Source organism: Quercus robur, chromosome 10, assembly GCF_932294415.1.
Source record: "Quercus robur chromosome 10, dhQueRobu3.1, whole genome shotgun sequence".
NCBI lineage: Eukaryota > Viridiplantae > Streptophyta > Magnoliopsida > Fagales > Fagaceae > Quercus > Quercus robur.
Genome location: NC_065543.1, coordinates 29090713 through 29115156, shown reverse-complemented (window position 1 = coordinate 29115156; position 24444 = coordinate 29090713). Strand labels below are relative to the sequence as shown.

General features: G+C 32.2%; 1 protein-coding gene across 2 annotated transcripts in view; it reads right to left on the bottom strand.

Annotated features, from left to right (window-relative positions):
• LOC126703194 (uncharacterized) overlaps nucleotides 1-21628 on the bottom strand; it is a 33370-nt gene extending 11742 nt beyond the window's left edge. Inside the window, exons 1-25 of one of the 2 annotated variants that reach the window (XM_050402146.1) lie at nucleotides 21402-21628; nucleotides 18752-18827; nucleotides 16854-16934; nucleotides 16685-16765; nucleotides 15897-15973; nucleotides 15706-15760; nucleotides 15541-15589; nucleotides 15122-15259; nucleotides 12225-12303; nucleotides 9148-9226; nucleotides 9005-9051; nucleotides 8661-8855; nucleotides 7713-7788; nucleotides 6934-7014; nucleotides 6784-6864; nucleotides 5771-5847; nucleotides 5634-5688; nucleotides 5499-5547; nucleotides 5158-5295; nucleotides 3209-3290; nucleotides 3032-3110; nucleotides 1969-2015; nucleotides 859-1070; nucleotides 308-395; nucleotides 29-148 (exon numbers count right to left, since the gene is read on the bottom strand). In XM_050402146.1, the coding sequence (XP_050258103.1) occupies nucleotides 29-148; nucleotides 308-395; nucleotides 859-1070; nucleotides 1969-2015; nucleotides 3032-3110; nucleotides 3209-3290; nucleotides 5158-5295; nucleotides 5499-5547; nucleotides 5634-5688; nucleotides 5771-5847; nucleotides 6784-6864; nucleotides 6934-7014; nucleotides 7713-7788; nucleotides 8661-8855; nucleotides 9005-9051; nucleotides 9148-9226; nucleotides 12225-12303; nucleotides 15122-15259; nucleotides 15541-15589; nucleotides 15706-15760; nucleotides 15897-15973; nucleotides 16685-16765; nucleotides 16854-16934; nucleotides 18752-18827; nucleotides 21402-21509 (2250 nt within the window). In that variant the 5' untranslated portion in view covers nucleotides 21510-21628. The remainder of the gene's footprint in view (nucleotides 1-28; nucleotides 149-307; nucleotides 396-858; nucleotides 1071-1968; nucleotides 2016-3031; nucleotides 3111-3208; nucleotides 3291-5157; nucleotides 5296-5498; nucleotides 5548-5633; nucleotides 5689-5770; nucleotides 5848-6783; nucleotides 6865-6933; nucleotides 7015-7712; nucleotides 7789-8660; nucleotides 8856-9004; nucleotides 9052-9147; nucleotides 9227-12224; nucleotides 12304-15121; nucleotides 15260-15540; nucleotides 15590-15705; nucleotides 15761-15896; nucleotides 15974-16684; nucleotides 16766-16853; nucleotides 16935-18751; nucleotides 18828-21401) is intronic. The other variant, XM_050402145.1, reaches the window with a different exon arrangement.
• Nucleotides 21629-24444: the final 2816 nt, after the last annotated feature.

Here is a 24444-nt window from a genome sequence, read left to right as displayed (position 1 = left end):
GAATTCTATTTTAAGTTCTTATCCTTGCCTCCGGAAAATGACCACGTAACGTTGAATCCCCTCTCAAAACTACCGTATAATCAATGTTCTCAACTGACGTAGCTGCAGTATGTAGGTTTCTGCAGATATCTTTTATCAATGCACTGGCCTGTATAAAGATGATTTCAAACTCAGTGGCCAGGAACAAGCAGATAGTATTGAGATACTTCTTATGGCAGAAAGTTGTGTTCTAATAAGGACTATTTTTATTAACGGATGAGAAACAATCTTAAAAGAATTGGCATGTGTATAAAAACGAGATCTTTACCTTTTCAGAACTCAGTGATCTGGAGTTGGTCAAAATGAAAAAACATTTAGGAATTTTTCTGAACTGGGCAATAAGTGATTCAATAGTCCTGCAACGAAAAATGTGCAAATTATAATAACTGTAAATTCATCTTTTGGAAGGTTTTTTCCATGACTCAAGGAAAGCTTTAGTCACGTCTATGCTATACCCGAAAGGACTAGCCACAATTAGGGCTTACTGTAATCACTTATATAGCCCATATCAACCTATTATACACCTGATGTGGGGCACATGCCCCTACAACAGTTTCACAAAAAAAATCTACACACGAATCTATACAAACCAGGAATTACAGTTGTCTTTAGCTACAAATAAAACAGTACACAGGGTTTATTTAACATGTGCAATGAGATGAATAACACTAGTTATTCAACAAAAATGCAGCAGCTTTGCTTTATGGCTTTATGTCTAAAAATAACTAGTTTTATAGAAATGTGTTTCATACTATCTGGTATCTAGATCAAATCTTTACCTAAGAAACTATAAAACAAAGAACAATTAAAAACACTCACCATTCTGTTAAAACCTCAATATCATGAACAGTTTGTGTTCCAGTTGGATCGTCATCCAGAACAACCAAAATCTTTGAATTGTTCTGATTTAGTCTTTGTATGTCATCAATGGGATCTAGTGGCCACTCAGATGGAAGAGATTTTAAGACAACTTCTTTCTTAGGAACAGGAAGTTTTCCTTCGACAATAACACCTGTGAGTGTCTCATAAACCTGTGGAAATATAAATATTGCATTTAAACTTGCAATTTCTGGATTTGAACCATTAGATCACCTTTTTACACTTAAAAAGCTTCCCAAATTGTGCACTTAGATTTTAATATAGTTAGAAAACTGGGGGAGGAGGGAAAAAAGAAGAAAAAGTTTCAGTATTCAAATTTATGGAGGGTTTTAATCAATTATAAATGTATTTGAGCTTGAAATCTAAGGATTTCTTCATGCTATTACATAACCACATTCTAGTTTGAAATTAAATTTCAAACACAACTAGCAGAGAGACACAAAAAATGAAGAACAAGCAATCGAGAAACCATAACAGGCTCAACAACCTAGAAAAAGTAGGGTTCTGATTTGGTAGCAGTTAGAGATTTAATTGACCCAAGAAAAAAGGAGGGAAAAGGACAAAAGAAGATTCAGATAAGTCATATCAGAAACAGGTTCAATTAGAATCTAATTTAATTTTTCAATAAGTTATAACGTAATTTTATTAGGGAAAAAGAAAAAGAAAAAAGGAGATTCAATGATCTACCAATCGGAGTACCTAGAGATTATCATAAGTCACTCAACATAATTACTTACTTCAGATCATGTGGGAAATTAAGGCTATTTCAATTATTCAGTTACAACAGCATGGGTCAATGATAGACCATCTTTAACAGGTAGTTGGAACACTCTTTCCAAATCTGATATTTTGTATTAATCCTTACGCAATCAACATAAGCTGGAACCATAGGTCAAAAATCAAAAGGCTTCTTGCTGGTAAAAGCAAATAGCAGAAAGGCTTACTGTTTGAATCTTTGAAATACTCAATTGATCATAAATTTAGCCTGACACATTAGATTGACTATGTTTCTTCAGCTTAAATCAAAAGATTGGCATTACTTGCTCTTACCTTAACCACACCAGAATCATCTTGCCGGCCCCAGCCTGCAGCAGAACCTGTTCAATAGTAAAATTATGAGTAATTCTCCGTTGTCCCATATTATTTACTAATAAGTTTGCATTTCCAGTTTATGCCATATATATGGTAGCAAGTGCCATCTTTTGCCACCTCCTCTTTCTGCAGAAAAGTTCTGCCACAATCAGAAGTGTTGAAGCTAGTTTTGAAATTTCTGCATCTCTAAATTTATCTAAATGAAAAAGATTCATGTTTGGTGACTTGAAAAGTGAATTTTCCCTATGAAAGGAAAATATTATTGGCTTAGGTGAATCGGCCAAAGATATTAATCTAAGATACAAGAAGCTTGGTTAAGAAAATCATGAGAAAGTTTTTGAGAAACAGGAAAAAGTCTAAGTGCCTAATTGACTTAGATGCAAACAGGACATAAGAGGAAGATTGCAAAGTCAGTTCACTGGACAGTCATATATCTAAAGCAAAAAGGAATGATTGAAGGGACCAGTCAAGAGGGAGAGCAAAGAGGGCGGGGAGCAGGTAAAAGATGTAATTTTAGCTGCAAGAAAATTTCTGCATAGTTGATGAGAAAAAGAGGTAATTTATAAATATCCACCTTAAACTATCACTCAAGTTTCAATCTACCTCTAATTTTAAAATTGAGAAATCAACTCTCTAGTGTCATTAAAACTTCAAGTAGACCCCATCCATTCCAATTACCATCAAGTTGAACAAATTATTGCAAAAATTGTGCCACCCAAACAACCAAAAGAATAACTAAGATGAAACACTAAAGCTCTCTTCAGTTTCTCCTTTTTATGCTCTTTAATTTAATGTTAATTTGAAGGAAATTGGAACAGCAGGAGGCTCTTTGCAAATTTGGGTAACATTAATGGGTAGCCAAGTCACAGGTCAAATGCTTTGTCCTGCAAGACTGCTCCAGGTTTTCACACTGATCGTATCTATAGTTTAGTATGCAATTTAGTTTCCACTGATTTAGGTGATGAAGAACCTAAAATAGAGACTTTATGATATTATAAAAATTTAGAAGATTATGCAGCACCTGACAGGAACAGCTGGTGTGCCACTGTGGCAATATGAAGGGGAACTTTATGGGAGGAACATTCATGAGAAACAATTCCCTGTAGATGATAATAACCATTATTTCTTTAAACTCATGAGGAAATATTCATATACATTGTTTCCACTAAAAAAAGGCATAGGTGGATTTTAGACTGACCAGGTCCTTCACAAAGATGTCAAGTGCAGAGTATGGTGTATAATCACCATCCAGCATGTGTGGAACACGGTTTTCAAACATCCTGTAATAGAAGAACTTAATGAAGCTCAATCTACATAGTTGTAAATGAAACACTTATTCCAAAACATAGATGCATGCAGCTTCTCTTAATACAAAACATAGATGAATAAAAATGGACAATCACAACCTGAAGAAAATAAGGTTTAGGTGTTAATTAGTCAGCCTCCACCTTAGAATATATTTATATTAGGTTTATAACATAATTACACAAATACCCTTATCAACATGCTAATAGAACAAGTAACCAGAAAATAACTCTAACACAGTAAAATCTCACAAGCGCAAAACAACATTCTTAAGCCAATAGGAAATGATGAATTTAATCATTTAACTATTATTCTAACACGCATGTGCGCCACACTCCCCCTCAACAAGTGGGCCTAATATGTGAAAATTTTTATTTTAAGTTGAAGTTAGAGTGGAGACAGTTTTTTGACTATGGACGTCTAGCTTTGGTACCATGATAAATTAAGCCAATCCTAAAAGCTTAAGCTGATAAGAAATGATGAATTTAATCACTTAACAATTATTCTAATAGTATATACAAGCTTCACTCATATAAAGAACCTTAAAGCTTACATCCTTGATTCCACCCACTCAATTTTCTAACTACCAAAACAAGGAAAAACATTCCAAATATCTACATAAGCTGAAACTAAATCCAAAAAAGAATGTAAATTAACAAAACCCTAAATTGACAACGTACTAGGTCTGCCACAATACAACCACAAACCATAGTATTACCAAATAAGCATGATTTTGATATCTTAACATTGCCCCACATAAAAGGAGGATGGAACCAAGTTGGTTCTACCATTCCTAGAAGCTTTGAACTATAGGTCTATGGAGGGACCTACCTGTGGAGCTAGCACTGATTTTGCAAATTTTTATCCATGCCCTCTGCATCATTGCCAGAACCTACATTGGTTAGTTCTCACCAAATACTGATGCTTATAGGGGTAGGAGTTTGAAGAAGTTTAGTTGACTGAATCCCTAAATCTAGAATGATAGGACACTGCCTTGAATGATGAAATTAGAATATTGTGCAACTCCACCACATAAAGCCTTTTTAAGACAGTAAAACATTTTATGCTATTTCTTGCACCATACTGACAATAGAGGGTAATTATACTTGTATTACAATGTTTTGGTTTACATCACAATCTATTGTTGGAAGTTTTCCTTTTTATTGTTGGACTTGCATTACAATTATTACCATGGTTGTCAGCTGTTTAGAAAGATTATTTATGGGAAAATGTTATCATTAACTTCAATAAAAATTGAAAGAAAAATCTGGATGAGGGACTTTTGTGAAGAAAAAGGGAAACTAAGAAAAATTAAGAAGGAATCTGCATATCATCCCAGAGCTCATTAGAAAGTTTGAGACTTGTTAAAGCATCTTGCCCAAAAGCTTAAGCGAGTATGTGGAGAAGCCTAACTAGTACATAATTTCACAACCAAGACCATACCCAACCAATGTGGAACTTATCTCTTTACACCCCCTATCATGTGATGGCCCAAAAAAACAAAAACAAAAAGGGGACAATCCAATATGACTAATATTCTCCAACCAACTGAACAGACCAAAGACAGTTATAACCAAACAAGTGAAGCATGTGGAGTCCAAGAACAACAAACCAGTCTCCAATGTCATGTTAAAAAACTGCTTGTAAGTAGAGAGCGCAACCAGTGAATAAAATCATACTAAGACCATCATATCCTCTAAACGAAATTTCTCTCACAAGACTGTTAGATACTCATTAGAAAACAGTGCTCACACTTAAGCAAACACAGAAGATTAAATCAAATGAGACTAAGGTTGAAACTAAGATTTCAGCAGTCAACTAGAACAATACAGAGTTGCATACCAGGATGTCCCCCCACTGTTTGTGATGACATCAAACAACATTCTTGTATTAATTCCCAGTCGAGCCCCAAATGCCACTGCTTCCGCTCCTGAGGCTATATGAACTCCAGCAAGCAATTGATTAACCATCTTTACACCGCTACAGAACCAAAAAAAAAAAAAGTTTGTAATAAAAATTGACGTCCCCAGCATAACCAGATTACCGTGCCTCATGAAAATGAATAGACAAATTACCTTTTTTTTTATTAGCATATATAAGGATGCATGTGTCCATGGACTTATTATTAGATGAATGAAAATTTAATGTACGGAGAAATATTGACCAATATGAGTCAGAAGTACCTTCCAGCCCCACAACCTCCTCTGATAATATAAAGCTTCTCACTCAATGCTGTACAAAAAATCAGTCAAGTATTACTCACAAAGTTAATTCTGAATCACTACACCCCCAATGAATTTCAAAAATATGCTTAGTACCTGCAAGAACTAAACCAGTACTCTTCAGAGCTTCATCTGTACCAGAAGCCATTATCTGAAAAGAATAACTTAGTGAAATTTCAGCCAACAAAAATCAAAGAGCTATTTTAGTAAAAGAAAAGGCGGTATTTTCACACCGTAAGCGTTCCCATGGCGGCCCTCTTAACACCACCAGAAACAGGAGCATCCACCAATTTCAAATTCTTGCCGTCATCTAAGACATTTGGAGATTGATCAATAAATGATCACATTCTGAAAGTAACTTGTAAAAGCATCGCATGGAAAGATCTAAGAAGAAAAGAGAAACCAAAGAAAAAAGAATTCTCCAGAGATCATCATAAAATAAACACACTCAGCACTCATATAGAAGGAAATTATAGATTACCCTTCAATCAGCAGTCTTCCCCTTTTCCTAAACATAGGAACTAAATTGAAATAATAATATAGCATCATTCCAACATATAAAGCTAGCCAATTATATCCCAAAAAAATTCAAGTTTTTATCCCAAACGTATCTGTGTCATATTCTGCATATACATACATATCAGCCTAAGATGCATGTCAGATAAGGTGTAGCAGACACTGAAATACCCATGCTTCCTATGGGAGTAGGGATGAAATTTATTTTGGTAGTGAAATTCAAAAAAATTTAACTTTCCCACTACGTTGTCAAAGTGATAATACAAGCAGTCCAACATTTACCCCCCTAGAGAGAGAGAGAGAAAGTAGTAACAATTATGGTAGTTAAAAAACAAATTGGTCTTTTCTTTTGTGAAAATTTTACATGGTAAGATTAAGTATAAGAGAAAATTTTAATGCATCTTTCATAAATCATATACTATTTTTGTAGATGTAATTTGATGTTCTCATTGTCCAACACAGACAAAAATTATAATAAGGGATAGTATGAGGGGAAAAAATACTGATAACTGACATTAAATCATTGCATGATCAAAACAAATGAAATATAATCAAGATTTTGAGCAGTCTTAGAAAAAACCGTTGCCATGATAATGAGATACAATAAAACTGAAGAAATTTTCTGGTTAAGGGGGAAAAAAAATGTTAGAGCAGTGAATTCTGCATAAAAGAGCAACAGTTAACATGCCACATATAAAACAACATACTTATCAAACATAAAACAACGTACTTATCAAACGCTGCTCTAGTTGGCTCACAAATCCAGGAGAAACAGTAGATGAAAGGATAATAGATGCTCCAGATGGAAGTGCTACAGAACACATAAAATAAGGTTAGTACTGCTATGGAATAAGCTGATATACTGAAAAGTTTTGTCTACCTGAAACTGCGCCAAGATCTCCATATATAACACTCTCAGCTTGAGCTTCATTTGTGACCATGATTATAAGTACATCAACATCTGGAATAGAAAACGCGTCAAAAGCAAATAAGTTCTTTCTCCTTAAAAGGAATTTGAAAATAACTGCAAATTTTTCTCATAAACATCTAACAGTAGATTGACATATCTGATTTCCTATTTTGGCAGTTATAAGACTGACTGGAATTAACTAGTGCAACAGAAAATGTGGATTATGCTCTTTAGGCTAAAGCTAATGTGTAATCATATATACATCAATTTTTGCTCTTAGAAGTGTTGGTACAAACATAATTATTCTGGCAAGCTTGTGCCTATGTAGATCATATATGTAACTTATGTTACGTAATGGAAAAAATATTTTTGAGGTTCCAATAACAAAAAAGTAGTAGCTATATGATAGGCCTGCTGCTTTATAGAGTAAGATCCCAAGGCCAGGGCCTTTCCCAATGATAACAAAAATGGGCTTATGCCCCATTTATGGACTTCTTTTGTTTTTTGTTTTTTCAAAGGTAAAATCAAACCTAACAGAGATATGATCTGAAAGTGTTTGGAGAGAAAAACCAATCATAATAGAAAGTAAAAATTATTATTGTATTGAAGCATGAAATTTACATTCTCAAAAAAATTCATTGTAGCCATAGAAAGATCACACTGAAAATTTTTCTATCAATTCTTTATTCATTCATTTGTTCACTCATTTGTGGATTATATTGGTAATATTTCCATATGTCTCCAATTACCTTTACTTGCTTCTGCTGGAGAGTTGCAAACCAAGCCACCAACTTCAGAAAATCGAGTCAATGTTGGCTTATACGCCTACACTCAAAGAAATGTGCAAAAATACATTAATTATAATGGCATTTTAAATGATCACCTCAATTTGCAACATAAGTTTACTTTCTAGACAAAAAACAAAAAGTATAACAAAATTTTAAAAAATTACATGAATGCACAATAATGTGCAGACATACACAGTTCATATGCACAACACATGGACACATCAAGCTGTTACAAAACAACATGAGGCTCAATCAATTCTAGCTACAAAATAATAAGGGTGCAAATGGGTTAACAAATTTATCCTTACATATAAAGTTCACCAATTATATGATAGTTAATTATTATAATATATTCTGACTAACATTTGTATGAGTCTAGAAAAGGAAAAACTACTTTAGCACTTCGTGCCTCCAAGAAATATACAAATGAGTCGTAAATGAATTTTTTAAATCATCTAAGTTCACTAGTTTTATGGGCAATCACCTCTTCACACCCTCAAGATGGAAAATAGAAGGGGTTTGAAAGATAATTTATATCTTTTGACACATCGATTTCATTACCTCAAGAGAAATAACAGAATGAAGCCATTTTGGTTTAATTTCGCTCCCAGAGAATTTATAAAATAGTATAATGCAGTTCGACATTTAACTTCTGGTAAACTTCATGACTGCTATTCAATAAATTCCAAATCCATTTCACTACTTATTTCTCAAATTTCAGATAACTACATCATAAAACCTCAAACTTCATTAGACAAATACATTTAAAGCAAGAAAGATCACAAACAGAGAAAGTTAAGAATAAACTTGGGGAAGGAAAGCAATTACTAATCATTACAGTTTCCCTTTTCAAACAAGTAATTTAATTGTTGAAGTATAATGCAATAAGAATTGAACATAGAGAATTACATCATAACCAAGGACACAAAAGTTTGATCTCAGCAGGTGAGTTGCCATGCCAAATCCCATTGCTCCAAGACCAATGAAACCAATTCGGTTCACTGGACTAGATTTGCAAGCAATTTGGTTTGCTAGTTGCTCGGGATTGTACATTTCCGCATTTGCTGCATCGGTAATACCCACTCCAAGGACTTTTTCCCAAACCTGCTCAGAGTTATACAGTTCAGAGACAACAAAATCATATTGACATATGACAAGGCATAACTCCAAAACATTTTTTGAAACTTCTCTTGAAAGAAAGTCACAAACACTTGCTGCAGAAAATTTTGTAAACAGAACTGTGTGGGGATAACCTTGGCTAATGTGGCACTATCATCATCTCCAGAAACATGTGAAGACCCTGAAAGAGGAAATGTGTGAATTCTATAAGAATGAACTAGATTTCTTCCAAACATCAGAATTTAAACTAAAATATAAAGTATTTTCAAAATGATACCAAGAATAAGTTGTTGATGAGCAACTGCCAATAGTGGAAGAGGAAAAGTAAGTGATTTGGCAACACCCAAAATAGTTCCCTTCAATATGGAAATTCTATTAGTACCGTAACAATAAAACATCAAGATGACTAAACATTTAAAAACAACTAGCTGAGTTCCCGCACGATGTGCAGTGCAACTCATTTTAGTTTTCTCCAATATTTTAATAGAATTTAGTTTAACTAATTGGCATCTCAATTTCTAATAGAGACATTCAGATTTAGATCTCTCACCCTCAACTATCAATATATATAATAAAAAAAAATTCAATAACTTTCCTTGTAAAAAAAAGGTAATCTTTAGTTATTTTATAGACAAAATAGAAAAACACTAAGAATAATGTGGTGATTTGATCATAGTATATATATATATATGTGTTTTTAAATTGAAAATTGCATGATATATTGGGTCATATAAATAGGCATGTTTCATGCATACAAAAAATGCAAATATCCTTCAATTATTTTTTTTACATTTTGGATTTTGTGTTAGTAAAGTTTTTTTTTTTTTTTTCCTAGACATTGTTTCAATAGTTGCAAAGACAACTAATATTTTAGTAAGAATACCATATTTCAAATCAATTGTTCCTCACATTAAAAAAAAGAAAAAAAAAATCAATTGTTTCTCGTATAAATCTTAGAAAAATGATATTAAAATTTCATTATGCTTAAAATAATTAATAAACAAATAAAACATATTCATTCTAATAGTTATCTTTCTAATTACATAAAATAAATAACACAGTGTTAGTTACACACACACATCACATGTCACTGAAAGGAATCAAGAAATTTAAAGGGTTAAGATTAATTTTTAGTGAATTCACAAATGTTTTATTTTTTTCTTTTTAGTTTGTGTCAATTTTTGTCAAAGCAGCTAAACATGAGGAATAATGTCATATTGTAAATCTAATATTATTATTCCAACTAAAAATTACTTCTTAAATAAAGTTTATAAAATAATCTTATAAATTCATTTAATATAAATAATTAATGCACAACTACAAATAATTAGTATATACATTTACTCTATTAGCTGATTCAATGAACTAATAATTTGATATAAATGCAGACTCTTTGAAATAGAAGCCTAAATAAAAAGAAATTCAAGGAATGCGCCACTTGGCACAACATTATGCTCTCCAACATGAGATCTCTACTTTTATATATATATATATATATATATATATATATATATTGATTTGAATCCAAAATTATACTTTGGATAATAAATCTTTCCTGCAATATCAGTACATGACCAATATTGCCATGTTTTAAATGCAAAGCAGTTATATGTAACATACAGAAGGCAAATTTTCAACTTGACATCAAAATTATAATCTTAAGAACACAAAGATTCAAAAATTCGTAAGTATGCCATATTGCTATATATTCTTTCAGTTCAATAAACAATAACTACATATGGATATCATTCTTAAAATCATTTCTTCTTTTAATGATCCATATTTTGGAAATACATATACATATCAATTAAACTTGACAAGCCTTATCTGAACCATTTAGATTATCACTTTTCCTATTTAAAATACATATTAGTCAAAAAGTATCCAATTTTAGACCCCAAGTGTGAGAGTGGCTAGAAACTAAAGTTCCACTTAACAAAGAAGTCTACTCAGCACCAAGGAGACAATATTGAAACAGTGCATTAATATTTGTCTTTACCAACTGGATCTTCAGGATGAAACACACTATCTATGTAACTGAAACTAACAAGTTTCATTTAAGATAATTTTTCATTAAACTCATGGGTAGTGGCACCCCACTAACCTCCACCATGCACATATTGCTCATCCTATATAAACTGTAGATGATGATTTTAAAAAGAAATTTAGTAATTGTTAAATTATCGATTGTCCCAAAAGCTTAAGCTGTTAGCCAGGAATCGAATTCAGGATCTCCTGCTCTAATACCATGTTAAATTACCGATTGTCCCAAAAGTTTAAGTTGTTAGGAAATGGTGAATTTAATCATTTAACCATAAGTCTAACAATAATAATTTTTATGAATATGTGACTCCTATGCCTCCCCCACAACTCCAATCGCATCAACAATCTTTCTTGTGCATTTGATGCACTTTGTGCCATTACTAACATTTTTGGTTCTTTAAATTTCCAAACTATTGATTTCTGTCTTCCAGAAAGCACTCCATTAGTCCATTGATACAATCAACCATGCCACTCCATCTCTTGCGAACACAATTCACATCATATAGTTTATATTTATTAATTCAACAATTAACTTAAATTCTTTAATTCAGTAATTTTTACATTAGTTGTTTGTTAATTATTGTTCGAGAACTACTAGCTCTAAATATATGATATCCATTTATAATTCTGGGGCCATCCACTTTGTTTCCCATACTTTATCTGACTAGAAATTTCTTTTACGACACAAACAAGTTTTTGGACAGATTTATGATGTTAGAGCTCCAAGGATTGGGGTGGACTGGATCTTAGTGAAATTTCAGAGATTTATCTATGTGTTGTTTACAAGTTGGAATTTCCTAGAGAAATTTGTTATTTCGAGATTTTAATAGTAAGCTGTATTTGATGTTCAAATGTATTAAGGTTGGGTACATACTTGCTTGGTTTAATGGAATTCTACGGTTTATTATAGTTCCCATTGGCTCTTTATTTAAGTCTAAAGAGTATGGATTTTAGGTTGTAATAGAAACCAAACCAGTCAGACCAAATTGTAAAGTTGGTTCAGCTAAGTTCTTCTGGTCTCTTTCCATTTTTCTTTCAAATAAGTAGTGCATTTGAAGTTAACTAATGGTCTAAAAATTAATTCTTCCATAAGCTTGATGAAGAAATGGACATATTAATCAACTTCGAACTTGTAAAGAGCAAAAAAATTTGACAATATAAAATTGGCTTAATATATACAATGATATAGTTCTACAGGATAAATATGACAAAGCATTAAAAACAACATCACCACACACATTTAATTGAAACTGAAGCCACATACAACCAGAAAATAGGATCAGAAAAACTATTTATCATGATATATCTTACCAATTTTTGAACAAAAGTGCTCAGAAAATGATGTTTGGTATTGCCATGTAACAAATTGGGAACATGATTCTTGAAAACCCTGAAAAAAAAAAAAAAAAAAAAAAAAAAAAAAAAAAACCCAGCATCCCACAGCCCACCCCCAGAATACAAAGGAATAAAAAACTGCATGAACGGAGATTTTATTCTAATTGTTTCATAGGACATAACAATAAATGCATTCATTCAAATTACCAAAGGATCAATATAATCACAATAATTAATTGGTATAAAAATGTAGCATTAGTGAAGAATGCTTTAGCACCTTGATGTATCCACGGTTTCTAGTAAACTCACCAGCATTCTGATGTATCAAAGGATTTCTGTTAAACTTATTAGCACTCTGACATATCAAAGGGTATGGCAAACTTATCTATCTGTATAATATATGAGGCCAGATCTACCATAAAGTAACACAAATTTAAGAGCCATTTTATGAATAAGCTATGCATCCTACACCCCAAAACTGTGAAAAGTTAGGATACTTTAGCTAAAGTAAAGAGATGACAGCACAAAGTTCCTAGCAAAATGATTGGAAAGGCAATCTTAGGAGGAAGGATGCCCTGGTTTGAGAGGGAGGGGAGGAATAGAACAACTTTGACTATGTCACACTTTTTGCATTTGATATTATCATTTTCTGTGGAGCTGAGATAAGGCACATGTACAAAAGAAGAACCTTAGAAGTACACAGGTTGTATACCCTAAGATTCTTTATGTTGTCACAAAGCTAACGCTTTAAAAAATCATAGTGTAGAAGATATACTCGGGCCCAAAGGCATCCAACAAAATAATGAACCCAAAGTAGAGACTACTACTTGGTGTTCAAATGTCCTTCTATTCACTCCCCCCAAGTAACCCACATAAAACTCCCAGGAACTGCATTCTGTGCTCTATTTCTTCATCGACACCCTTGTAACACACCCTTCACTATCTTAGGCATCACCCATCTTAAACTAACACTAATAATATAAAGTTCCATAATTTCATTGCCATTGCAATGAGGCAATTAATGATCGAAAATTTTCTAGTTTTTACACATAACACACCAATTTCACAGCACCATACCCTTTTCCACCAAGTTATCTATAGTAAGGATTTTCCCCCAAGTTCCAGACCATACCCCAAAAAAAAAAAAAAAAAATCAAGTGGGGGTTTTTACCTGTCAAATAGCCTTCCAAGGAAAATCCAAGCAACTAACACTCAACTCCCAATCATGAGCAGCTCACACGAATACAGGATTCCAATGGATTTCTCCATTTCTCAACTAAATGCAATATGATACCATAGCCTCTTCGTTTACAGCTAATTGAAACAATACAGGATATGAGGATGTTTAAGTCCTGTTAGAGCTCCACATATCCTCCCCAAATCTAACCCTTCTTCCATCACCTAGACCAAAGCCAACAAATCTATAGAAAGAATTCTAACCTGTTTTAATTCCTTCCAAAGACCAAAACCATAAGAATGTTGAAAAGATAGGATTCAAGATGAGGAAATCAGCTTAAAGATATGGGTGGCCCCTATTGATGAAAAGACGAAGGAGAGTCGCTTGAGATGGTTTTGTCATGTACAAAGGAGACCAACTAATGCATCAATTAAAAAGAGTAAGATGATTCCAGTTGAAGAAATGATTAAGGGTAATGGAAGACCAAAAATAACATTAGTTGAAATAGTATAAAAAGAATGACATGTCAATTAAGCTATCAATTAAGGAAGAAATAGAGGGTATGACTTCAAATATAGTAGAATGGAGAAAAGAATACATGTGGCCAATCCTTACTAATCTGTTGAGGATCCATAGATGGTCCCAAGAAATTTGGGATTAAGGCTTTGTTGTTATTGTTGTTGTTGTTGTTGTATTTTGCCCCCACCAACTTCCTCTAAAGTAAATCACTCTTTTGGCTGAAATGCCAAAGCCATTTTCCCAATAATGCCTAATTAAATGTAGTCATCTTCTTAATCCACAACCCTCTTTATGTAAAGGCAAACTAGCAATGCCCCAATCTACAAGATGAATCTTATTCTCCTCCCCCAACCCTACCCAAAGAAAATCCTATTGGAGCTTTTCCAATCTTTTAGCTACATTAACTGGCATAGTGAATAGGGGCACAAAATATAGGTAAGTTAGACAACATACCCTTAATGAGTGTGAGTCAACCACCTTTAGAAGATATAATCGTTACAACCTAACCAACCTTCTCTCCATTCCTTCAATGATAACATTTCATAGAGACCACAACTTGAAGTGAGCCCCAAATGGAAGACCCAAGTCATAGGTAATGAACCAACATGACATCATTGCCACTTCCTATATCATCCAACAAACCCACTAGAAAAATTTCTCTCTTACCCAAATTTATTTTCAAACCCATCAAACAAAAAAAAAAAAGAGGCTCTCAACATTCTTATTTTCTCCATCTCTTCCCCCACAAAGGATAATCATATTGTTGAAAAAATACACAAAAAAATAAAGAAATAAATAAAAAAAAACCAAATGGGATATAATCAGGATATCTCCATGACTCCCCTCAACTGTAAACCCCATCAGATGAACATCCTCTATTTCCCTATTGATCATCTTACTCAGCAACTCCACAACTAGAATGAAAAGAAGAGGGGATTAGGGATCCCCATAACACAATGTTATATATTATCCTTAAAAAATTTTCAATCACTAAAGACATGTTTCAAGTTCTTGCACATATAGCTTGAGATTCAAAAGCCCAATAAAAATTCATAATAAGAACCAGCTACATGAATATACAGCATCTCATTCTTAAGGTTGCTTCTAATTTGGACTTCAGAACATGAATTTCAGTTATTAAAGAAAGAAATTAAATTAAAAAGTTAGAAGGACTCACCATGAATTTCCAGCAGCATTAGAAATGATGTTGTATATTATCCAGGGATGAATACCAACTTTGACACCAAGAGAAATAGCCTCCAGTGAAGCAACAAGATGAATGCCCTCAAGCAGCTCATTAACCATTTTAATTTTACTGCAATAGAAAACGAAATCATGACTTAAAAAGACATTTTATACACCATCAACTACCATAATAAAACCTCTAATATCAATTTAGGTCACTATTCTAACAGCTAAATTAAGGAAATTTCGTTTAGCAACTAACAAGCATGTTAAGCATATTTTTAACTTTTTTACTATAAAAATTTACATTGGCTATCCAAATTATTAGTAAAACCATTAGATTAAGCCAATACAATTTTACAGCAGTCTTGATTATGAAAAGAAGGTTTGCAAGCAAAGAAGAAAACACACCTTCCAGCACCAACTTTGCCCTCAAAAACGTAAAGCTTTTCACACATTGCTGCTCACAAAACACACTCACAGATGATATATTAACATTTAGAATAAAAGGTAAATATATAAGGGTTCACAAAACAATATTCTAATACAACCATATTAGACCAAGAATGGATCTACCAGAGAGAAAAGGCCGAGCCCTTGCAATGGCGTCTGACCTTCCTGATGAAGTAATCTGAATAGTTCAAAAAACATCAGAACCCTTGCTGTTATGGACTAGCTGATAACAAAAACAAAAATTGATCTTTACATTTACAAATAATCAATATGGGAAAAAAGAAGATATAATGTTAAGACAGACATAACATTACCATGACTTTTCCATCTAACAGCTCAGACATTCCCCTAGAGACATATACATCTACAAGATAAGCTGTCTCACAATCATCTGCAAGATAAATATACAGGCAGATGCAAGCAAAAATTTCAATATCAGTGCTATATGTCCCAGAAGGAAAGCAACCATCAAGATCATAAAAAGAAGATTGGTACATAATAGAAACCTTCAGTTCCTGAGCTAACTTGGTTTCATGCTTGGGAATTAGGAGTGACCCCCTAATTTCTTACTAATTGAAAATAAAATTTTTAAACAGAAAGAAATTACATAGGTAAAGAATAGAAGTCTGACATCCATTTCCCAATTATGGAACATTCCTTTGACATATGAGCATGAATCACATGAAACATAAACCTAAAATCACATTGATTGCTGACAAAGGATAAATTATCTACTGTGTGTGTGAGAGAGAGACAGAGAGAGTTCCTCATTTGCAAACCAAATAAACAAATGTACGATATGTCAAATATACAAAAACAACAAATGTTTACTTGTGTGTACATGTCATAAGGTTCACACATCTGGTGATTCTTTAATGGATTGCCACTCTTAAAAACAGTCCACTATATATCTTTCTTTTCTACCATAGCAGATAATGTGTTCTTTACATGAGCATCAGTAATATTGACTTAAGAAACAAAAGTTCAGATTTTATAATGGTGTCTTCTCTGCAACCGAATTGAACATAAATATTACTCATAAGAGCGCATTTTCCAGAGAACCAAAGTAGTATAAAGGAAAAAATTTCAAGGTGTAAATTGCCTGTGAGGCGCTTTTCCAGGTTCTGGACATAGGTAGGTAATATGGTTGAGTGGAGAATGATGACAGCATCCTTGGGCAACCCTGCATATACATAAAGTTACATATTTTGTATATCAACCAAGCGACTGGCGATTATATTACACATTATGTGGAGAAGCTTCCTAGAGACCTTTCAAAGCGCCCTCGTTACCAAAAATTACATCATTTATTTGATCTGCATGAGATATTAACACAATCAAAGCTGCAACACCTGCAAGGAAAAATTGAGCAGGAAAAGCATCAGGCAGACATTTCTAAGACACGAGACATACATTTTCATAATTTCCATATGACAAGGATTCAAAACTCATTAAACAAAGTATAATAACGATGGTGATGCTGAGATTGGGTTCATCTGTAGACTTAGAATTGATAGGAATATAGTCAAATTCATGAAACTTTTGGTGGTATAAAGATATTTTAAAAAAACAATTACAGATGATAGTAACACATGATATAACCTTATTGGTTCAATTGATGGCTTCTAACAGGAAGCCCTCAAGGTATAACCTGGTAAACCAAATTGGAGCAAAAGGTACATGCCATCATACTTAATCTAAAGTTCATGGAGTATCAGAGTTTGAAGAAGGGAAACAAGGAGCCCTCAACCCATAACAGATAGAGGATTTATTTCATCACATAGTTTGAGCTCCTAGAATATGACACCCTTGGGTTTTCTATTCGATTGTATCAAACGGCCCAATGAAATGGGATTTCCTGATTGAGCTGCATCATTCTAGGGCAAGCAAATCATTTTCTGATGAAGAAGATGAGCTTCAAGAGAATAATTCCCAGTTCTAGCAGAGCAGTCAGTTCTTGCAGAGTAGAACCACGCAATACCAGACAAGAGATAAGGCTTTTCCTATTAAATATCAGTCCTGTCTTTGTGCCTTCACATCAAGAATTTTATGTGGTTTATTATTTGTTCTATACGTTCTAAGTTAAATTCAATCATCACTTGGTAGCAGTCAATTTTCGTTTTAGTATTCTTGATAAATTACCACTAGTCCCAAAAGTTTAAACTATTAGGAAAAGGTGAAATTCAATCATTAACCAATATTATAACTCCCCCCCCCCCCCCCCCAACATGTAGACTCTACCTTACCCAACATGTGGGATTTTTTACAATAGTAGCTAGAGTGAAGACATGGTTCAATGTAAGACCACTTGTTTTGATACCATAACAAATTAACACTAGCACTAAAAGCTTAAGTTGTTTTGAATCTGTAAATTTAACTATTATTCAAACCATCCTTCTTTACTAATGCTGAAAGACAAGAATAAATAATTTAGAGAAATGAAAGCAAGAAAGAGAAAGAACGCAAGGGTTACGTGATTTAGCTTGATGGCTTACATCCATGAGATAAAAACTCTAGGGGCAACATCTTTACTGCATTCTCAATTGTCAATTACAATGAACCTTACAATATATTGGGTCTCTTGGGCCATTACATTAACATAAACCCAATATCTTTAACAACTAGCACTTGTCTTCTCAAATTGGTCCTTTGAACTGTATCAAAAATTTCCCAATTGACCACTAAAGGTTTTGTAATTTTTGCCTATAACATACTTAAAATTACTTTTACCACTTCCTAGTAGGCGTCAATAGAATTTAAGATTTTCTTACCGAGAACATAATTTAATTGACCTCTGCAAAGGTTTGTGTGTGTGTGTTTCCTCATAAAATGATAATAAATAATAAAGAACTTTTGCTACTGTTCAATAATAAATGAACTTTGTCCCTCGTCATATGTAGCATATCCCATTATTCAAGGTTGGAAATGAGAATATTTCACTATAAATATTGAAACTGACAAGTGGCAAGGTAAAACAAGACTTTCAAGTCATAGGTAGAATCAAGACACCATCATCCTCTGTTCAGAAAACAGAAACAAATACAGAATATACTAACTGCGGATATTGTCAGTCATGTGTAGCTCAGTTGATTATAATTACCCAACAAAAAAAATAGGCATCTAGCCAAACATAGATCATCACAGACATGCATTAATAAGATTGTTTTACCTCTCCCTGCCTCCATAGGACTAGGACATCTTATTCCCCCAAGTTTCAAAAACTCAGTTATCAAAGGATCATATATCTGCAAATGGAGAAATTGCAATGAAACATTAAGTTAATTACCCCAACATAAAATTATCTTTTCACAGGATGACATATCAAACTGATTACCAAGTACATACATAGTGCATAATGAAAAAGAGACAAAAACTAGATAGCCTTTTCTTTTAGCCTTAAGATTACTTTTTTAATAAATTTTGCCTTAACAAAGTTAAAAATTAACTAACATACATGACTCAGAAATTTCAAGTTTTATCTAAAAGAAAAATGCACATTTATCAGTCCATTTGCCCATTTTTATTACTCATTATTAAAAGAACATTACCCCATGTTGGCCCAGAGAAACCAAGGGCCTAGGGTGTGACATCTATTGCAGTCCCAACCATCAACAATTTTGCATCAAGTGGCAATTCTCAAGAATGTAACCCACACTCATTTTATTTGATAACCAAGTCAAATTATTACTGTGAGTTAACCACTCATCACATTGTTCAATGCCTGAAAGGATCAAGGGCTCAATCGTTTGTTGCTAGAACACTAATTGAAATATAGACTTCCTTGTTCTTGCAATCTAATGTTTTCATCGTTTAAGATATTCAATTGGAGTTCTTGTTCATGATTCAAACATGCTAAACAGTTTGTTTTCTATTAGTAATAGAAATTCATTTAAAAGGAGCAAAATAAAGTGGTATCCTAGTACACAGGATGTATACAAAAGAATAGCAAAGACCCAAAAAAAAAAAAAAAAAGAACAGAGATAGAAAACTTAGCGACTAAACTACATGAAAGTAGCCATGGAGAAAATATAGGAATTGGAAGTCAACTCTTATAGCATCTTTAGAAAGAGAAATTTAAGATTGCTCCTTTCCTTCAAAAGTACAGTGATTCACCACATGAGGCATGAAGGAGCTATAATCCAAACTTCCCCACTCCTAAGATTACTCAACTTCCCCTTCCAAGATTCCAATGTAGCATCTACTGAATTGGGCATTACTCAAGTGACACCAAACAAACAAAACAGTAGCAACTACCCAACATCAACTCCTGTTTCCCTGAATCTCTAATTACCTGTTGCCAATATTTTCCTTAGTGTTGTAGTCCATGTGAAAAGAGGCTTACTATATCAACTTGCAACTCTGGGTGGGGTTCTAACTCTCCAAGGCTTACTCTATCAACTACAAGGAGTAGTATATAAAAAACAAGGCTTCGTAAATCAATCACTTGAACGCATTATGATGTTTTACGCAAGGATTTAATATTTTATTGATTAAAAAGTAACAATAAATTTAAGTTTCCCACACCTAATCATTGAGATACAAAAAGTTAGTTCGATTGATTGTTTATAATCCTGTTTAGATGCCATTTACTTGTTAATTACATGGGAAATACCACATTCTAAGTTGTTCCTCACTTTATAGAAACTTGAAGCAACCCATACAAACAACCAACAAAGAAGAATTTTTTTTTTTTATTTTGTTTATCATTGTTATAGCAATTGGTTGAAACCCTCATCCCCCTTTAGGTTAGCAAATTGTAAAGGCCAGTTGGTAAGAGCAAATTAGTAGTTCGATAACATATAAATTTTCTTTCCTCCTTTTTTTACAAAAGAGTTCATAACTAAATAACTAGACTAAGAATCTCGATTGAGTAATATCATAGATTTTGAGGATTAAATATTTCCATTTGGTTACAATTTTTTACATGGGATACACAACTACCAAAATCGATAGTTTAGAAACAGACCAATTCATTCAGTTCAACACTGAACAAATGCCATTTTCAGTCCATTTGACCCTCTAAAGTTTCTTAGAATTGAAGCAAATTAAACCAGTCCATTCAACTTTTTACTTTACCAGAGAGAACCAATTCAAATATCATCATCATATTTGTTCATTTCAAATAATCAAACTTTATAACTTTTTTTTTTCCAAAACCATTAATCTTATATTTTCATATTGTAATTATAGATAAATTATTTTTGTGTTTTTTTTTTTTCCATTGAGCCGACCACGTGGGCATAGGCCGTTTTAGTTGTACATAAATTGCCTAATCATCATCATCATCATCGTGTGTGTGTGTATATATATACATAGTTGACACTTCAAATACACGTAAGTGGGCTGGTTTTCTCCAACGGAATAAGAAATGACAGCTATTGATCACCCATGCATTATGCATATATCACGAAACATAACAAATACAATAAAATAAATCTACCTATACATAATTTTTCCCAAGTCAAATGTAAAAAAAAAAAAAAAAAAAAAAAAAAAAAAAAAAAAAACAATAAAAATCATATTGCTCCAATCATAACTCACCGCATAAAATAAAAAGTTATAAAAACAAAAAAGAAAATTCGAGCGCCTAATATTGCTCTAACAAACAACAATATATTTTCTAAAAATAATAATTAATAAACCAAAAAAAAAAAAAAGCAAATAACAGTGTGGTCATTTTGACCACTTAGGCACAGAAATGAAGAACAAGAAATAGAATAAATTCAAGAACGAAACCAGAGAATTCAATTTACTTCTCTAACATTTTTTCCAGACAACTAATCCATCGACCAAGAAAGAAAGCAAAAGAAAGAGAGAACCTCGAATGCCTGGACAGCGTAGCCAGAGCGGAGAAGAGAAGCGGCCAAGTCGAGGCTGAGGTCGTCCAAGTTCACGAAACCAACCACTCCTTGATGATTAGACGCCATTGTTGCAAAAAGAGAGCTCTCTGTTTTTTTTTTTTTTTTCAGTCTGTGATTTTACTTTCTTTCCTTTACAAGAAATGGAAACTATTTCAACTCTCAACTTTCAAGATTATATTATAGACTGAGTGAGAGAGACATATATAAATCAAATGGAGACGTATAGCTTTCTCCACAAATAAATAAATAAATAAATGGGGGACGTACATATATAGCATAATATTCGCCGGTAGCCACGTTTTAAAATTGCGGATACTTGTCTACTCTCGAAAGTCAGGACTTTGTATATACACCACGTTTTAAAAAAGTGTAGAGACTATTTAAAAATAAAAATAAAAATGCAAAAGTAACCAACTTTTTTTACAAACCGAGCAGTTATTGTAAGTAAAAAAAAAATTAACGTCAGCGGTAATGTGTTTAGATAAAAATTAATAAAAATTTATTATAATAATAATTTATAAAAATATTATAAAATAATTATGATGGTAACATTAAAATTCCAAACTCGCTTTTTTTTATAAACAGTGAGGGCTTCAATTTTTCTACATTAATCATTACCAACTTCTAGCATATCACCTAAAATATAATAGGTAAGATAATTTGTGGATACAGTATTAGAACTACAGACTCACTTTTTACTTTTTGCATTAACCTTTTCACTTTTTCCATTGACATTAATAATTACCCAACTTTTAGTATATCACCTAATATATGATATGAATATAGGAACATATATATATATATATATAATTTTATGTTAGAATACAAAAGATTTTTATTAATTGAGTTAACTGGAACCCACTATAAAATAATATTAGAATTTCACAATAGATTTTTTTTTTTTTTTTTTTTTTTTAGAAACTACAATAGGTTGTTTGATTCATCAATGTTGTCAATATTATAATCTTACACTTTTTTTTTGGATAAAAATCTTAGACTTATATTTAATTTGTTAAATACACAACAAGTTTCAGTATTAATTTCAACTCAAAATCTTGTATTTTAGTGTTATTGTGTCTTCTTTTTTTTTTTTTTTTTTGAAGAGAACCAAAATTCAAATCACTTTTCCTTACTTATGATTTTCGAATTATCCTCAAAAGGAAAAGGAAAATATAATTTCAAGAATCCATTATTCAATAAATCCATCATTCCAAAAGAGTTTTTAAGACTCCACGGAGCAAACAACAGTAAATGGTCAAAGATGGAGGAAAAGAAAATGAAAGGAAGTTTTTTTTTTTTTTTTTTTTTTTTTGAAACTAGAAAATGGAAGGAATTAAAAGACGTTTTAACTTTTAAGAAATATTGTATTTATTCCAAGGATTTAGTGGGAGTGAAATACAGTTTTGCTCCCAGAAGTGAAAGAAAATTTATTCCTTCAAGAAAATGGAGATAAAATGTCAATGTTATCACATATTAAGTAATTGGATACTTCTTTCTCTTGTATTCATCCTTTTATAAATTCTCAAACACGTTAATAAAGTGCTTTTCTCCATTTTATTACATTCTTTAATGATTTATATACCACATAAATCCTCACATTATTAATCCTAATCACAAAATTTAAGATACTCTTTTTTTTTATTTTTTTCTTTTTTGCTAAATAAAAAATGGATCTTCAGTGTGAAATCATCGACCTCACATCACGTGACGACAATGAATAATAATACGTGTACCACATGAGCCTTGCATTTAAGATACTTATCATTGATTGGAGAGCTCCATTTATATTTATTTAAAACTGGCATACTGTTATTGACAAGAAGATTTTAATTTTTAATACGATTTATAAATTATTTTTAATAAATTCTTTATTATACGAGCATGTGGTTTTTATGAATTCTTTTTTAATAAATTTTTAATATAATATTATAATCTTACACTAGGAACAGTAAAATATTTTTCTTAAAAAAAGGAATAGTAAAATACGTTTCTCAAAAAAAGGAAAAATGTAAAATACACTTATTAATTAATGTACTTCCCCGCAAGTACAGCAGTGACAGGCAGGCTGCAGCCAGTGCTGAATCAGTGCGACTAAAAAAAAAAAAAAGAATCAGTGCGACTATGTACAATTGTTATGTTAATCCGCGCATACGTGGTGCTGACGGTGAATTGCTACCCAAAAGATTGCTATCCAAAAGAAGTATCTTGTATCTTGGATCATTGAAATTTGAAAGTTTCCTTTTTCTCTCTTTCCTTTTTTTTTTTTTGTCCTTATCCTGACACGATGAACGAAGAGAACACAATGAAAAGGAAAACATAACAAAGTCACGAAACTTCCTTTTGCTATTGTTTTGTGAAGGGGTAATATTAGAAATGAATGGTGGGGACATAAATTAATAGATTCTTTAAAATTTTTAAAAAAAATTTAGTTAAATAGTTATTTAACTGAAAAATACATTTTTATATTACAAAAAAAAATTATATGATAGAATTTTAAGAGAAAAATTTAAAGAACAACACATAAATACTATATTTAAATTTTACTCTAAATTAATTTAATTTGGTGCTATAATTTTTCATGTGGTGAATTGTGATTAATAAGCACACTTTTTTCAATTATAACTTATCACATCACAAATTATGGTACAAAATTGTGTTAATTATGTGTCTTCACTTTTACTCAAGTATAAATTTTAAATCTCAAATTTTTGGGCCACCAAGTAGGCCTAGTCTTATTCTCAAAAAACAAAAGTAGGACAAGTCTATTCTTAAAAAAAACAAAAGTAGCTTAAGCAGCTAGCTGTACTATGTAAGATGGAGTTGGTGGCACCAGAGCCCTCTTGGATCGTACTTTACTGCCAATAGATGGTGGTTGTTGGATTGAGATCAATTATTTGGTGCAATACTCTTTAATGGCTGAGATGAAAAGTTTTTAAAAAATAACTTTTATTCTTAATCATTAAATAAATAAAATTATGGTTATTAAAAAATTAATAAATAA